This window comes from Aedes albopictus, chromosome 2, assembly GCF_035046485.1.
Source record: "Aedes albopictus strain Foshan chromosome 2, AalbF5, whole genome shotgun sequence".
Classification (NCBI taxonomy): domain Eukaryota; kingdom Metazoa; phylum Arthropoda; class Insecta; order Diptera; family Culicidae; genus Aedes; species Aedes albopictus.
The window spans coordinates 236,575,459-236,592,615 of NC_085137.1; the positions used below are offsets into that span (position 1 = coordinate 236,575,459).

At 40.4% G+C, this 17,157-nt stretch overlaps 1 protein-coding gene across 1 annotated transcript; it reads left to right on the forward strand.

The window, feature by feature from the left end:
• The first annotated feature begins 916 nt into the window (after positions 1 to 916).
• On the forward strand, positions 917 to 11,464 carry LOC109407882 (E3 UFM1-protein ligase 1 homolog). Its single transcript, XM_062851385.1, has 5 exons — positions 917 to 1,145; positions 1,217 to 2,680; positions 9,785 to 10,246; positions 10,378 to 10,589; positions 11,209 to 11,464. The coding sequence occupies exons 1-5, from the start codon at positions 1,069 to 1,071 to the stop codon at positions 11,358 to 11,360; spliced, it is 2,367 nt and encodes a 788-aa protein (XP_062707369.1). The 5' UTR covers positions 917 to 1,068; the 3' UTR covers positions 11,361 to 11,464.
• Positions 11,465 to 17,157: the final 5,693 nt, after the last annotated feature.

A 17,157-nucleotide genomic window follows, 5' to 3' on the forward strand; every position in this document is an offset into this window, starting at 1 on the left:
AAGAAAAATGGTAAATAGTTCTACTTTGACATTTGAGGTCAACCTTGTGTGACTTAGCTCGACATTTTTCGCACTGGGATTTCAAAAATGTTCCTATCTGACATACACGGTGAAAAAAAATCATTCAAAGTATGTATGTGTTATAAGCTAGGGGCGAGACAAAAGGCTAAAAAAATAAAAATTATACATTTTCAACTACGGTTAATAAAAACGTCAAAAAATGAGTAAATATTGTCTATCCGGTTGGAATCAAGACCGACATTCAATCAAAAATTGCCATTTTCTTGGTACACAAGTGTCGCAACTGTTTCGCATCTAGTGCGCTGTGTTGCTGACAACAACGGGAAGGATGCGCACTACTTTTGACATGATTCAAAAACGTCGCGAGTTGGGTCGCGTCGCGACCTGATTGTGCGAAGTCCGGTTTGGTGGCGGCCCGACAATATGTACTCTCGAACCATATATTGTGGTTTAAAACAAGAATCCCGATAGGACTTTAGGAGCCTATTATCGAAATTTCTTGAATCACAGTGATAAATTATCCTCTCATTAGAGAAAAATAATCGCCCAGGGAGTTTTCAATTTTTAGCTGATTTTCGCACTCCAAACAAAGCAATTATAGGCGAAATTTGTTCCCAGTTGACAGTCAACTTACACCCCAGGTTTAACGCGTTAAACACAATGTCGGAAGTGGTGCGCTGTATAGAGTACCAGGTGTACAAGGCAAATACAGCGAAAGTAAAAGAAAAAATGTCGCTAATTCGGTTTTGAACTGAAAATATAATACAATTTGGCATAACGACAGCGAAATGACACTTTTACGTAATATTTGCATGAACCCTAATCGCTACCGTTCAAGGTGTCGGTAATATATCTCTTCGACCGAACTTTCGAACGCCGTTTGACCGGATGACGTTTCTTTTTGTTGACATTTTCTTGCGTATGTGGAACAACAATCACATCCGTAAAATTTGCACAATTTTTCAGTTTTTCTGTACTATTTCAGCATATCTGTGAGTTTTTTGAAAGTTTTTCATACGGAATATCTGTTTCCTAAACCGCCGCGAAATGACTTCTGATTGGGATGAAATCAAACGGCTCGCGGCCGATTTCCAGAATGCACAGCTTTCCACCGGTCTGCAAAGGTATGTTTTCGTCTGAGGAATCGATGTGGCATTTCCATTCAACGCCAATCCCTTTCTATTTGCGATTTCAGATTATCGGAACGGAATTGCGTCGAGGTGGTTAGCCTGCTGATCGAGAAGGGTTTGCTGGAGGTTATCTTCACCACCGACGGGAAGGAATACCTCACCCAGTCGCATCTGGCACAGGAGGTGAAGGATGAGCTGTTCGTTCAAGGTGGCCGGATCAATCTGGTTGATTTGGCCAAAACGTTGAATGTGGACTTTGATCGGCTGCAGCGGGTGGCGGAACAGGTGGTGGCCGATGATTCGAGCGTGAAGTTCGTTTTGGGTCAGCTGCTGGATGTGTCGTATTTTGAGCGGGTTGCAATGGAGATCAACGAGAAGTTGGCTCAAGCTGGCGAGATAAATGTGGCCGATCTGACTATGCAGTACGACTTGCCAGCTGATTTTATTTTGGGCAATATTATTCTCAAGTATTTAAACAAAATAATTATGGGAAAACAGGACGCATCGAATGCAAACATTTTCTTCACCCAGTCGTACGTCACCAGAAGCAAGGCTAAAATCCGCGGTGTGCTGGCCGCCGTTACGAAGCCAACTCCAGTGTCCGCCATTCTTGCCCAGTGTGGAATTCCGGATAGGCTGTTCAATATGTTGGTTAACGAAGTGGCAACGCTTGGAATTGTGACATCTAGATCACCAGGAGCACAGTACATTCCACACATTTATAGAAAAACCCAGGTAGATTGGGTACAGAATTTTTACCGTCAAAATGGCTATTTGGAGCATGATTCCGTCGCTGGGTTGGGTGTAACTGATGTAAAGAACTTTATTACAAATCAGCTACCCGAGGCGAAAATCATTCACCTTAAAAAGTGCAGTGTGGGAGATAAACTAGTTGACCAGGTTGTTGCTTCGCTGGAAGAATGTTTGTCATCCAATACCTACCTGGATGTTTCAACAATCTTGCCAACGATCATGACCGACGAAGACATCGATCAGCTGCTATCCATGGTTCTCACTCCGGCCATGCAAAAGCAAACGCTCATCTTTGGCAGCACAATCCTTACGACCAAATTCGTGGATGACATTATCAAACCCTGTTACGGTATTTCCGAGGAGCATGCGAAAACATCCGTTGACAGCGGCAGCTATCAACAGTACATGGCCGAGAAGCTCATGAAACACCAGCAGGATCCCACGGAAAAAGAATCTTCGTTTGGCGGGGAAAGCAAAGCCGATAAGCGCGAGGAACGTCGTAAGAAGGCAGCCGGCGGAAAGGGTGGCGGCGGTACCCAAGGACGGGAAACGAAAACCAAGTCCACCAAAAAGCACGCCCGCGGTCAGAAGGGAGGCAACGTTTCCGATTCGGATGATGACGTTGGCTCCAGTGTGGGAGGAGCAGGCAAGAAAAGTGGAAAGGAGGCGTCCATTGAGCTGATTACGGCGAAAGAAATTGCCAAGGTGCTGCAAGCTGGATTGGAACCTGAAGGGCTGGAGGATCTTTCTAAGCAGCTGGCGCAGCACTATCTTCCGTAAGTTGTAATTTGGTTTCTATTGCAATTTTATGAATGTGCGTACATGTACTTTAGCGTTAAATTCTTGTTACAGCCGTTATTACATGTACATTTCTTGAATTTTATGTGAACTTTCGAGGTCCCAGGTCTACAAAAAATAGTTGCTGTATAAACAATATAAATACAGTGGTTTTTCGGTTTTATCACGATCAAAACAAAATTTACCGTGATATAAACGAAACCGTGAATTTAGTGAAACGAGAAAAAATGTATTTTTTTTTTATTCAAAATCGTTCAGCTGTAGAATATATGAGTCGTAGTTCACATTTTTAACAGTTTTGGTGGACTAGGCAATGCTGTATTGATTTTATTTTGATTTGGGAATGTTTTAGAACAAGTGTGATAAAAACGAAACGGAAATCGTGATAAAATCGAATAGAAAACCGTGAATTTGGGCGAGTAGTGATTAAAACGACTAGTGATAAAACCGAAACGCCACTGTATCTAAAACAATTTTAGCTCTACTTCTAAAAGATATGTCATTCAACTGTCAAAACTTACTGATGAACTGATGGAATATCGTTATTAATGAACGATTGATTATCGAGTTTACCGAGTAAAATCTGCTGTTGAGAATTCAGTAAAAATAGAAAAAAAAATACTAAACCTGAGCTGGACCATCAGAATCTAAGGGCTGAATTCTTCAACTCGACTTAACCAATAACCCAGGTGCACCCATATAGTCAACCCTGGTTTAACGCTTAGGCCAGGGTGAAGAAATCGGCCCTAAGTATGCATTTTTCTTTTTTCGTGGGATTGCTTCAGGAATTTTACCAGAGGTTAATCTATGAATTCATCCAAAGATTCCTCTAAGAATTTCCTCGAGAATTTCTCCAGAGATATATCCAGGGATTTGTCTAGGACTCTATTCAGGGATTTATCAAGTGGCTGTTCTAAGAATTCCACCAAAGATTCGTCTAGAAATTCCACGAAGCATTTTTTTGGGAATACCTCTAGAGACTACTTGAAAGGTTTCACAAAGAACTCAACCAGAGGTTCCTCCAGAAATCTAAAACTACCAAAGATTTATCCAGTTATTCTTCCGGGGATTCTTTCAGGAGTTTCATCAGAGATTCTTCCAGAAATGCCACCAAGGATTTATCCAAGGTTATCTCCTTTGGAATTCCAACAGCTATTCCTCCAGGAAAACCACAAGGCGTTTATTCAGGAACTTGCCTAGGGATTTGAACAGGTGTTCCTATAAGCATTTCTGTAGGGGTTTATTCAAAAATTCTATCAGTAATTTCGTCAGGGTTCCTCTAGAGATCTCTCTATGGATTTCTCTAGGGCTCAAAAAAGTAATTCCACCAGACATTTTCTCATGTATCCTCTCCAGATTTATCCAGAAATTTCCTCAACAATTCCTAAAAAAGAATTCCACGAGCGATTCCCCCGAAACATCACCAGGGGTTTACCCAGGAGTTCCTCTAAAGACTTGAATTTCCCTGAACATTCCTTCATATTTTTTTTTTTTTTTTTTTTTTTTTTTTTTTTTTTTTTTTTTTTTTTTTTTTTTTTTTTTTTTTTTTTTTTTTTTTTGGTGGGGGCTGGCTCACCAACACTTCCGGTCCGCTTTAGTGCTTTATGCATCATTGTGGCCAGGTGTTGTTCTAGTTTTTCCAACTGTATTGTAAAGCATGAGCGGTGATCCTTGGCATTCTTGTGTAAATTGGGGTACTCGGAATGTTGATCGATCACCGATTATTGCTGGCAGATGCAGTGGAAAGTTTGTCTTAATACGTATCAATCGTCTCTGACAAACGAGAAAAACTGACCTCACTGATTACCTGTCTCTGAGCCAAATTTGGTATAGAGTCTTCAGTCTCCGATTAATCGCTTCATGTTTGATGGAGTCTTTTAATCCAATGGGTTACATAGCCGCTATCCGAATGAAGAGAGTAATGTTCCGCGTAATATATCACAAATCAAAAGAGGTGCGGTATATTAAGTGGAGCGGATATACTGAATTGGGTACCAGACCAAGTCCCTGCTGGGTGGCACGAAATAGGTGAGCCATAGACAATAGAATCGTCAATGTCGTAGGGCATAGTATGTGACTATTGTCGAAACCAAAAAAACTTTTAATGCCCAACCAAATCATTAGCAATATCAATTTGCTTCAAACGCGTTCCAGTGATAGGGTTAAGATTAGGATCAATTATTACAATACAATTTCACGTTTCAATATGTGTTTAGTAGTTTTAGAGGTAACAGCCTAATAAGAAATTTTCTGTAGGTTCATAACTTGCCCTCAACGAGTTGAATGTTATATTGCCTCACAACTGTGAGCAACATTATTACTCATTAATAAAAGGTTGTATCATCAATATGGACATAGACTTGCTGAACGAAACATTTGACCAATTAACATCTTTCAGGTATAAAATAGGTAGTAGGACAAAACTTTTATTTTAAAAAGTAGCTATCTATGTTCATGATAGAAGAGTAGCGTAAAGTGATACCACCCGTTCCAGATCCAGAAACGTTTCACACTGAAAGAAGGTTGGAATGACAGTGTGAACAGAAGATCCGAACTGCTAGGTGTAGGAAGAAGTATGTTTATTTCCCCTCCCCTTCCCCAACACTCTGTAGAATTTTGATACAACTTCACGTAACTGTTTTGGAGGCTTCACTTTTTAACAAATTTACAACAAACACGCTATAACAGTATCTAGAGAATCGTGGAGGGTGAGAAACCTGAACTAGTAGCAGTATTCAAATAGATTAACAATTATACTCTATTATTTTCAATCATTGCAACATTATACTAATATGTGCGGGCCGCCCATTTGCGGAGTTGTGCGGCCAATTATTCTCTTTCCATTCCAGAAACGACCGTTTTGAAGCAAGAAGTGTCCTAATGGCCAACACAAGCGGGACTTGTCCGAAACACACAAGATAAGTACAACAATTTTATAATCAGGCACCCAACTCTTTCTACTACTTTGCTAATAGATAAATACTTCAATATGCATACTTCAATATCAATTATTTGTTTGTTTGCGCCTTTATTTATGACACTATTGAAGCATTCGTGTCGCCGCGAAATAGTTTACAATTTATCTTATTCACATTTTTCAATTCACTTTAAAGTATCTGACACTGCTTTTACAATTGTGTATGTAAACTTGTATCTTAATTATGTTCATTATTAATAGTAGTCTGATAATCCAAGTCTAGTGATTTTTTTCCCAAGGAATAGAAAGAGTTGGTGTCATAATCAATACAATACTTGAAACTGGAAACTCCTTATTTCCCCCTATGGGTTATAGGGAGGGGCGGGACATTCGAGCCTACTCATCAGTGGAAAGGACTTGATATGCTAATCGGTTTAGCATAGGGCAGATACAAGTCTACTGGTAGACGTATCGCCCAGCGATTCAACGCAGATTGGCCACGGTCCGGGGGTGCGTTGATTATAACAGAATAACAGAACAGAATAACAGAACATTCCTTCATATTTTTCTCGGGGAATTTCACCAAGGATTTAATCCGAAGTTTTTCTAGGGTTTATCCAGAAATTGTTCCGAATTTTTTTTTCAGAAATTTATCCAGGTGTTCCTCTAGAGATCCCTCCAGGGAATCCTGAAATTTTTACAGAGATTACACCGGGAATTCCTCAAGAGATTTCCCTAGAATTTTCTCCTCGATTTCCTCCTGGATTTTTTCCAGAGACAGGGTATCCGTTCATCCATACGGGAAAACCCCGGAATTCGAAATCATCGGCAAAAATACGGGGAAAACACGGGAAATTGTAAAAGGCACCGGTATAATTTTTTTTATGGTGTCTGTCTGTACTGCATTAGTGACAAGCAAGTCTTGAATACATTGCCAACAACAGCAGAGTTGCCGACTATTTTTATAGACAATCAGTCTCTCAGATATTTCAATAGTTTTTGTTGGATTTTGAATCTCGATAAATTCATGTAAAAGAAATCTGAATATAGGTATTTCTAAGGTGATTTTTTTTAGATTTATAGAAGATTTCCCGAAGATTTTTTTAAGACTTTCTAGGAAAATCCTGACAGCAAAATTCTAGCGAAAATACCGAAGAAGTTCATGAAGGCCCTCTAGGAATTCCTGGAGGACTCGGTAAACCTGCAGACGTTACTTCCGGAGATTTTTACTTTTGGAAAAAAAAGAATATCAGCTTCTGGAGGCAAGCTTGATATTTGGTGAATACATTCGCGAAATGATGCGATTTGCTTTCGAAAACGAATACGTTTTCACCCTTCCTCGCTTTATCAAATCAACCTCCCTTACGAATAGCACACGAACAGACTCGACGCTGATCAGCATTGTTGCCTGCTCCTTTTCGCCGTTGAGCTGTTGCGTTCCAGCCAAGCCTGTCTTTTCATCGCTTTCGATGCTTTTCGATCACCTAATTTCACGAAGCATCGTAGGCTGGGAACGTTATTGGTGTGGTGTCGGTACATGCGAATGTTGCTTCTGTGTGCGTGTCGAGCGTTCGTGCCGTAACTTCGGTGTTGTTCGGATGTTCGGGTGAGCATGTGGCGGCACTGATAGATGCGTGCAAAATCGTGTGTGAGTTACATCATGTTGGCACAGACAAACATACGTAACGCTTCGAACATTTTTCGATTCAAATCATAGTCACGGAAACATATTCGCCCAATGCTAAAATGACTAAGTTTGGCCGACCATCAACTAGGTGGCGGTAGTGAGCAAACGTCAAACTCGAACAAACGAGCGCCACAGGGGGGTAGTTGGCTAACTATCAAATTTTGAAAAAGATCGTTAAATCGAAGTACGATGGGAATTATCAGAGTGTTACGTCTGTTTGTCTGTGATGTTGGTTTTGCCACCTGTTTGCCTCTGGTCATCGCTGAGCAGTGTACAGTTCAATCGCAAGCGATAAAAATACAATTGATAAGTTGATTGAGCATTCGTGAGGTCATAATTTGCATCATTGCCTGGAGGAATTCTGGTGACATTCTTAGTTTCAACTCTATATAATCTCTACCAGGAAATTTTCTACCTTAAATTTGAGCCCTTTGGCAGAAGTCAAGTAAAAATATCAAAGCTAAATGCAAATAAAAATCTCAAGAGCGAGTGAGTAACACAGGAAATTATTGCGAATATTCCAAACAAAAAAAAGCTACTCCTGTAAGACTCTGATGGAATCTTCTAAGACATTTTTAACAGATTTCCTGAGTACAATAGCAGAATCCATTTTAAAACTGTAATAAATGACGATGGAAGCAAAACAAAAATTTACATGAAGATGTTCACAAAATGTAGCAAATGATTGATACATGATTTTCTTTGACGATCAGGTATAGTTCACCAAACATATTTCGATATATTTTCCACCTAATTTTTAGGACATTCGCCAAAAACTCCGCGAAAGAATCAGGTACAGTGACATTATTTCAATAATATTTACATATAGATTCCATTTCCTTGTTATAGAAAGGAACTTTTCTACAGACTTCCGTCTTTTATCGACTTTTTGAACTCTCTAAGCATAATACCTCCTTCGAATGAGTGTAATCTGTTTTCCCAGGTAGACGAGAATATCTAAATCAGATCTCAAATCGAACATTTTTTTATGTCATGTCTCTATGTGATTTTGATTTGTAATTTCTGGAACAGTCTGTAATCTTAACAATAGTGAGCTGCAGATGAAAGACAAGCATCGCCGCCTGCGGCTCCAGTTAGCCTAGTGGTTTAGGCTAAGGATCGCCAATCCGGAAATGGCGGGTTCGATTCCCGTTCCAGTCGGGAAAATATTCTCGACTCCCTGGGCATAGTGTATCATTGTCCTTGCCTCATAATATACAAATTCTTGCAATCGCAGGCAAAGAAAGCCCTTCAATTAATAACTGTGGAAGTGCTCAAAGAACACTAAGTTGAAGAGAGCAGGCCAAGTCCCAGTGGGGACGTAGAGCCATAAAGAAGAAAAAGAAGAAGCCTGCGGCTCCTAAGGTCGAAGGTTCGATGCTGGCTGTTGGATTTTTTTTTTTATTTTCAAGGTAAAAAATTGGCAACTGTTGTCTGATATTGTTCTGATTTTGTAATATCTTAACGAGCTATTATTGAGCACTTATCCATACTAAATTTTGATATTATTTCTGCTGTTTTATCTCTTATCTCAATCATCAGTTTTTGTTCTTCAGTAATTCAATTAGTATTAACTGAATGTGTTATTCGTTAGATTTTCTCACCTTCTCAGATTGTACCTTTTAATTCTGTCCTCTAATATAGATAGGCGAAATTAAAAGGTACAACATTGATTACACTCATTCAAAGACTTTCATGCTAAATTTTGTCGATTGTAGAGTTATTTAGTTGTTTAATTATAATTTTTGAAGTCAACAAATCTCGTATCTGATTATTGACCATCTGTGTATAAAAAAATGCGCTAAGGGGTGATACACAAATTATGTCACGCAAAAATCGACCTTTTTCAACCCCCCCCCCCCTCCCCCATATGTCACCCTTTTTCTATGGGACCTTAATATTTTTTGTAAGAGTCGTCACGTTCTGCAAAACCCCCCCTCCCCCCTAAAAGCGTGACGTAATTTGTGTACGGCCCCTAAGTTGTGTCATACGGGAAGTTTGTCCATACCCGGGAAAAAATACGGGAATCGAAAAACTGAAGTTGAATGGACGGACACCCTGAATTCAGGATCTCCACTAGGGATTTCTACAGCAAATTATCCGGGAAGTCCTCCGGAGATTTCCGTACTTTTGTGTTACACGCGTCGCTGCTTCCAATATCATGTGTACGGCATAGACATACGACATGGGATGTTTGCAGCTTATAGAATTTTCATAAGTAAAGTAGAAGCCTGGAAAGTCAGCAGAAACGAAACCGTTTCGGGCAGTATGGGTCGATCAGATGTTGGTTTATTTTTATTTGTTAACTGCTTATGATAGTACGTAGATCGCTAGCAATTTCTTGGCTCATCTCGATGCGTGCAAAATTCAGGCAAGAAATCGCTGAAAAAAAGCAATCGTCGCAATCTACCTCTTGCTCCGCATTAATCTATTTGTTTCATAAAAATAGCCCCTAAAAACTATTTTTTCTTATTACAGGCAATTCAGCAAGCTAGCATTGGCTAAAGCTCATCAACTGTACGAGATATCATTGCACCAGAGCAACCAGAATCGCCGCCAGACCCATGCAAGTCTCCAGGACAAGCTAAACAATCTGTACAACGACATCCGGTTGTACGAAAAAGGAATAAAACTATTTCCGGCCGACGTACAACCTCAGCTAATAAAATACTTGCTCAAATCTCTTGGCACCGACTTTTGCAACGAAATATGCTTCTACGTTGCGGCCGAGTGCAATCTGAACAGCAATGGCACCACTTTAACCGTGGAGCAGCGGAACAAAATTGCCCAGGAATGCAGCCAGGAGTACAAGGGGGCACTGCTCGCGCTGAACAAGGCAGTCTCCAGCAGCGCTTCCATTGATGATTTCCTAGATGTCGCCGAAAGCGCCCTTCAAGCGTGCAGTATGATTCTGAAGAAGATCGACAAGAAGAAAGATAGGTAATTAGTGGCAATTAAGCCGGTTAACTCGCTGTTTTATTTTAAGCTCCTCGCTTGCCTACGGCGAGGGGGTAATCAATTGAACAGAGGAAATCAATTGGTACTAATCAATTTATTTTCGTCTCTTTCAGAAATTTAATTCTATGCCACAAGCACGGCCTGCTCGAGCAATTGGCAAACTGTTCGGATCCGGCGTTGGTGCTGCACTTGGCGGTGCTAATAATTTTCACCATTTGCACTCAAAATATGTTGCACGCTTCCGGTCGACATGTTTCGTCCATTTTGAGCTTTTTACAGCCACAGCTGAGTCCCGAACAAGCGCAAACTTTAACTTCCTATCACGGTAAGTATCAAACAGGGACAGAGACATTAGTATCGGTGTGTGGACGTGGACACTTTCTGTTTTGGGTTATGGAAAATACCGTGACATCACCTAATTCCAATCACTTTTTTCGGTTCCTAATTCCGACTACATTAAACATGTTGAAATAAGTGAAAATTCCATAATCAATCAATAATTTATGATTACCTTTGATCTCCTGCTGAACTGTATCGAAGCCGAAGGTCAATTGGCAATTAAAAGTATAGGTTGTGTCGTGAAAATTTGGAAGTTTGAAAGGGAAATACCAGTTCCCCATCAGTTTAATCATTAATTTTTTGGTAAATTGATCGATAAAATGATTTTTTCTACCCCGATCCCACAATAAATTTTATCTGAAACGACTCAAAAACTAAAATACGAAATGGGATTTCACAAAACTTAACCTCACTTTAGGAGGCCAATATGTTCCGAGTCCGCTATTTTTATAGGTTTGCAGATCCTTTCGGTCCATTTTACCTAATAATCAAAAATGTTATGCAAAACGGTCTTATGCCGGGGACTTAATTAGACATTCCACAGAAACGAAGCTTCACAAATCATTGATAATTTAAATTAATTATCGCATATCGACCATTTTCAGACTTGGTACTGAAACTTCTTAGTGCCGAAGGTGCATCCTCCGATGCCAAATCCGACGTGGAAGGTATTACCAAGCAATTGGAAGAGTTAACTCCCACAGTTAAAAGCATCGCAGCCAATTTCAAGAAAGCAGGTGTAACCAGTGCCGAATAAAGTTAAAATCGCCCTTAATCGTGGTAGCATAAGGAACGAAATTGTTACGGATTGAAGCTTACGCTTTAGATTTTTTTTCTAATAAAAACTTGTTTTGTGCCTGACTTAAACATTTGTGCTTAGATATGAAAGAAATTCCATGGAGATGGTTTTTGATTATCAAATTTTATTCAATAATTTATTGTGCTAAATCGCATATGCCATATGGAATTACGTCAAACGAGGTAGATCCGTATTGGGGTCGCGATACATCGGTTGACATCTCTTTCTTTCACGCTGTTTCTTAACGCTGATTTGCATTCTACGACGAACCCAACATCCTGAAGGTGGTAAAAACCGGAAGGATACGGTTAGCGGGGCATATTGCAAGAATGTACCCATTGGGGCCCAAATAGCCGAAGCGGCAGACGCGCGGTTATTTAACAAGACCGTGCTGAGGGCGATGGGTTCAATTCCCGGTCGGTTCAGGAAATTTCTATAAAGGAAATTCCTTGACTTCATTCGGCACTAGTATACTGGTAATATATTTCTTGGCGCAACATCACAATTAGGATTACACTAAAGTAATCAAACAATAGTACGTCAAAATACTCGATTTGTGGCTGCCGCTCTCCATCATCATCATCATAAGATCGTCTCAAATTTCTTTCAACTCATGCCAGAACTAAAAGCACAGAGAACAGACATCCAAGTCCAGTTTCGAAACTGTGTAAGGAATTTAACGGCCATTTGAAATCGGCAACACAAGTGGCAATAGCGTGGCGCTGCAATCGGTTAATTTCCCATACAAATTTAATTCACCATTTGAAATGTTTCAACTCACCACTGACTGTGGCAATATGGTGTCCGGTGGCGATAGTGTTGTCATCGTGTATTGGTTTGCAACCTTACTCAAGTAAAGATTCAAATCCTTACACACCTTTCCGAATGAAATTTGTTCTAGCCTGGATGTCTGTTCTCTGTGCTAAAAGCATAACTCAAGAATACTAGGATTTTTAACGTTATCAATGCAGCCTAGTTGGCCTCCATCAAGAACGTCTTAAATTTATTTCATCTTATGCAAGGGTAAGAAGTATTACTCAAGAGTACTCAGGCTTATAACGTTCTTGGTGTAGGTTTATGCAAACTCCGCCGAGAACGTCATAAATCATGTACGCCAAATTGTAAACAAACAATTAATTATCGCACCGCGGTGGATTTTGTGAATCTCGCCCGATGAATTTAATTATCAGCCCAGTACCGTTGCCAACCAGCAGACCTTTTTCGATAACCGGCCATGATGCGCCGCAGTGCATCATTCCTCCGGTCAGCACTTCCAACAGGTAAGTAGTTGTTGATTTTGAAGATCGATGATTGGACCCCCGATTGCACGGGAATCGACGATGACCATACCTACCTCATTTCGGATGCTGCAACCGGAGGAACTTGGCACTGTACCACGTCGCGGTTGGGTTTCCGGGTAGGTGTTCTTGATTGGCAGCAATGGAACGATGAGAATCAAAATCTGATGCTTGAGTTTTTTCTTGTATTTTTCATGTAGGTACCAAACTGTTCTCATGCGAGAACAGTTGCTCTTGATCAAGAACGGATGATTGAAGATAACTACAAGAACCTTATAAAACTGAAAATAAGTTCAACAGTTCTTGTTGTGTTTATGGTTTTATGAACTGAACTTCAAGTATTCTTGAAGGTGTTTTTAAAACCACATATTGACGAAGAATAGTTGTGCTCAGCTGAAACTTTAATAAGATCAACTAGAATATGCAATGTTCCGATAAAACTATCATAAAAACAAATAAAACCAAATAGAATTGGGATTGTTACTTGGGCTTCTGACGTCAGCTAGATTGAGGAGGTACGACCCGAGCGTCTGTTCACAAAAGAGGTGCGGCTCAAACAGCGTCTGTTCTGGCATCCAGTGGCTGAATAAAAAATGCTGCATCACGCCCAGCTAGAAACAAGGTGGCAGCTCCATCAGCGTGATCGTCTCAGTGTTGGTTGGGACGCTAAACAGAACTGGCACGATGGCCCTCCGGCGAGACATGAGTGTTGGCGTAGCCACCCGTAAAAATCCTCATTGCGAAACATAGGAGAAAATACGACTCGATACAATTAGCAAAGGCCCATGCGATGAAAAAAGGACTACGACTTGGGACACAAATTTGCGAGTCACTTGGTTTTGCAGTATGTGACAGGATAATCTACGACTGACTACATCCCCGCACAACTTCGACATCGTGGCGTTGCAGGAACTTTGTTGGACTGGACAGAAAGTGTGGAAAAGCGGGCATCGAACGGCTACCTTCTACCAAAGCTGTGGCACCACCAATGAACTGGGAACAGGATTTATAGTGATGATTAACCTGGGCTTGTTAGGGGAATATCTGTAAATAAAAGAAAATCGGATTAAGTACGGTTCCTTTGAATTCCACTAAGAATTTGCATCCTTTGACAGATACGTATTTCGACCTCAACTGTAAGGTCGTCTTCAGTGTCTTGTAGTCGAGTCAAGTACAAGACACTGAAGACGACCTTACAGTTGAGGTCGAAATACGTATCTGTCAAAGGATGCAAATTCTTAGTGGAATTCAAAGGAACCGTACTTAACAGGATTTATTCTCAATTTAGTTGAAAATCGGAGTTTTCGACTAGCGAAGTTGGGTTTTTCTCCAAATCCGTGCGTCGGACCTAACTTCGGAAGTGGTGCGCTGTATAGCAAACCTGGTCTGCTATACAGCGCACCACTTCCGAAGTTAGGTCCGACGCACGGATTTGGAGAAAAATCCAACTTCGCTAGTCGAAAATTCCGGGCTTCAACTGCACGTACAATATAGTGTTGGGCAAGATGCGACAACGTGTGATCGGGTGGCAGCCGATCAACGCAAGGATGTGCATGTAGAGAGTTAAGGGCCGTTCTTCAACTACAGAATCATCAACGTGCACTGTCCACACGAAGGGAGACCTGATGACGAGACAGAAGCGTTATACGCCCAGTTAGAGCAAACATACGATGGTTGCTCGCCGCGTGACGTGAAAATCGTTGTCGGCGACGTGAACGCGCAGGTAAGAAGGGAGGAAATGTACAGACCGGTAATCGGGCGAAACAGCCTGCATGCCGTATCGAATGATAACGGCCAGCGATACGTAAACTTTGCAGCCTCCCGTGGTATGGTAGTCTGAAGCACTTTCTTCTCCCGCAAAGATATCCATCCATAAAGCCACCTGGAGACCATCAAACAGAAAACCAAATCGACCACGTTCTAATCGACGGTACCGCAGTGCGAATATAGATTCGGATCACTACCTAGTCGCTGTATGCATGCGCTCAAAACTTTCGACGGCTTTTATTGTCAGATTTCTTGAAACGTAAACACCGCGCGGTCGTTGAAATGTTTCAAAAAGGGGCTTTGCACAAAAGTTCACGCGGTCTATCGTTTTCGAAAGGAACAGCCGCACCGTAGGAAACGCCGCAATGTTATTTCCCATAAGCATGAAGTAAATAGGGGGTGAAAACCGCGGTTGTACCTTTCGGAAACGATAGGAAAAACATCAAAGCCGCTGGAGCTAATACCGAGCGAGCTTCTAAAATACACTGGGTCATTACCAAGATTTGGGAGGAGGAATTATTACCGGAGAAATGGATGGAAGGTATCGTGTGTCCCATTTCGCGCGATCGCGCGATCACACTACTAAGCGCTGCCTGAAAGATACTCTATCAAATTCTATGCCGCCGACTATCACCGATTGCAAGAGAGTTTGTGGGGCAATATCAGGCCGGATTCAAGGGTGAACGCGCTACAACGAACCAGATTTTCGCCATCCGGCAGGTGTTGCAGAAATGCCGCGAATACGACGTGCCCATATGTCACTTGTTCATCGATTTCAAATTGGCGTATGATACAATCGATCGAGAATAGCTATGGCAGATTAGGCACGAATATGGATTTCCGGATAAACTGATACGATTGACCAAAGCGACGATGGATCGAGTGATGTGCGTAGTTCGAGTATCAGGGACACTTTCGAGTCCCTTCGAATTTCGCAGAGGGTTACGGCAAGGTGATGGTCTTTAGTGCTTGCTGTTTAAGGGCGGACGGGACGGTCGGGGAAATATCCGCCATTGCTCTGTTGCTACTAAGATGGTAATCTCAGATTCTACTTCATATTTTGCAACCAAAACCTATCACTGTGTATGCTCACTCGCAGTGCATATGCTGATTGTTTTTCAGCATCTTCAGTGCGATAGAACTCGAGATTACCATCTTCAAAATCGCGAGGCAAATTGTTAGAAAGAGAGGCAAGATAGGAAAAATAACACGGCGTCCCGTTTCACCTTAACATCGCCTTAGAAGGTGTAATAAGGAGAGCGAGGATGAACACGAGTGGAACGATTTTCACGAAGTCCGTTCAGCTGCTTGGTTTCGCTGATGATATTGATATTATTGCTCGTAAATTTGAGACGATGGTGAAAACGTACATCCGACTAAAGAATGAAGCCAGGCGAATCGGATTAGTCATTATTAATGTGTCGAAGACAAAGTACATGATGGCAAAGGGCTCCAGGGAGAAATCACCCCGTTGACGGTGATGAAATCGAGGCGGTTGAAGAATTCGTGTACCGTAAAACGGGATATCTTTGATAATGCGGGTAACTTTGATAGTGCGGCAGGCATTGTGTAATTTATCTTATAACTATGATTCCTTCAACCAACCAGTTAAGAAAAAGGTAAACGTAAATCAATTCTATACATATGAAAGTTCATCTTAGACGTATTTTCATTAAAATCTAGTTTATATACAACTTTTTGGACAAAAAATAAAAATTGTTGATATTTTTGTCATTTATCAACCCCTTCAAACAATCTGCTATACGACTTCGTTACAACTATTTTTTCAATGAATGAACTCTTATTCTCGATAGATTTATCATAGTAGATTCCAAATCTGGCCTTGAATCTCTTAACACACACTTCTTTTTATAAAATGGAAGAAATTTTGTAAATTGGGATAATAATCTCCATACATTGATAAACGCCTAAAAGTATGCAATGCCCTTGTAATTTCATGTAGATAAATATTTGTTGTTCAAAATTTGTTATTAAAACATTAAAAAATTACTCAAAAAATAAAACTAACCATCATTAGCATGTAATCATATGTTGATGTACAGTTAAGCATTTATTATTACAAAGATAATGATTTTTGATAGCTAAATTCACTGTGTTTTTCACTCAGTACTTCGCAAATTCATTTTTATACGTCGAATTTTGCAAAAAAATAAATGTTTTGATATAAAAAATCTATCTTATATATTCCACAAGGCTTCTCTGATCATGTTCATACTCCTAAGATTTCAATCTGTGATTATTTTTTGAGATGTGATGTGTTTTTATGGCATTATCAAAGTTACCCCAAAATGAAAATCTGATTTTCGGTTATATGAAAAACTAAAAGTTATCCAAAATATTTCAAATTATCGAATCTTATAATTGCAATTGATAACTGATACCCCAGTACTTGTTTTAAAAATATAAAACTCGGGGAAATACTGTTACATGTAAAAATTTTGAGGAAATTCGCTGAAAAACTATCAAAGTTACCCCATTTTAGGGGTCGTCCATAAATGACGTAGCTTTTTGGGGGGGAGGGGGGTGTTTGTGATTTTGTGACGAAGTGTGACGATAGGGGGGTAGGGGTTCATGATATTCTACGTAGCTTTCTACTAAGCTTAAATAAAAAAAAATATACATATTGCATGATCTGTTTTAATTTTTCATCACACAAATATAAATAACAA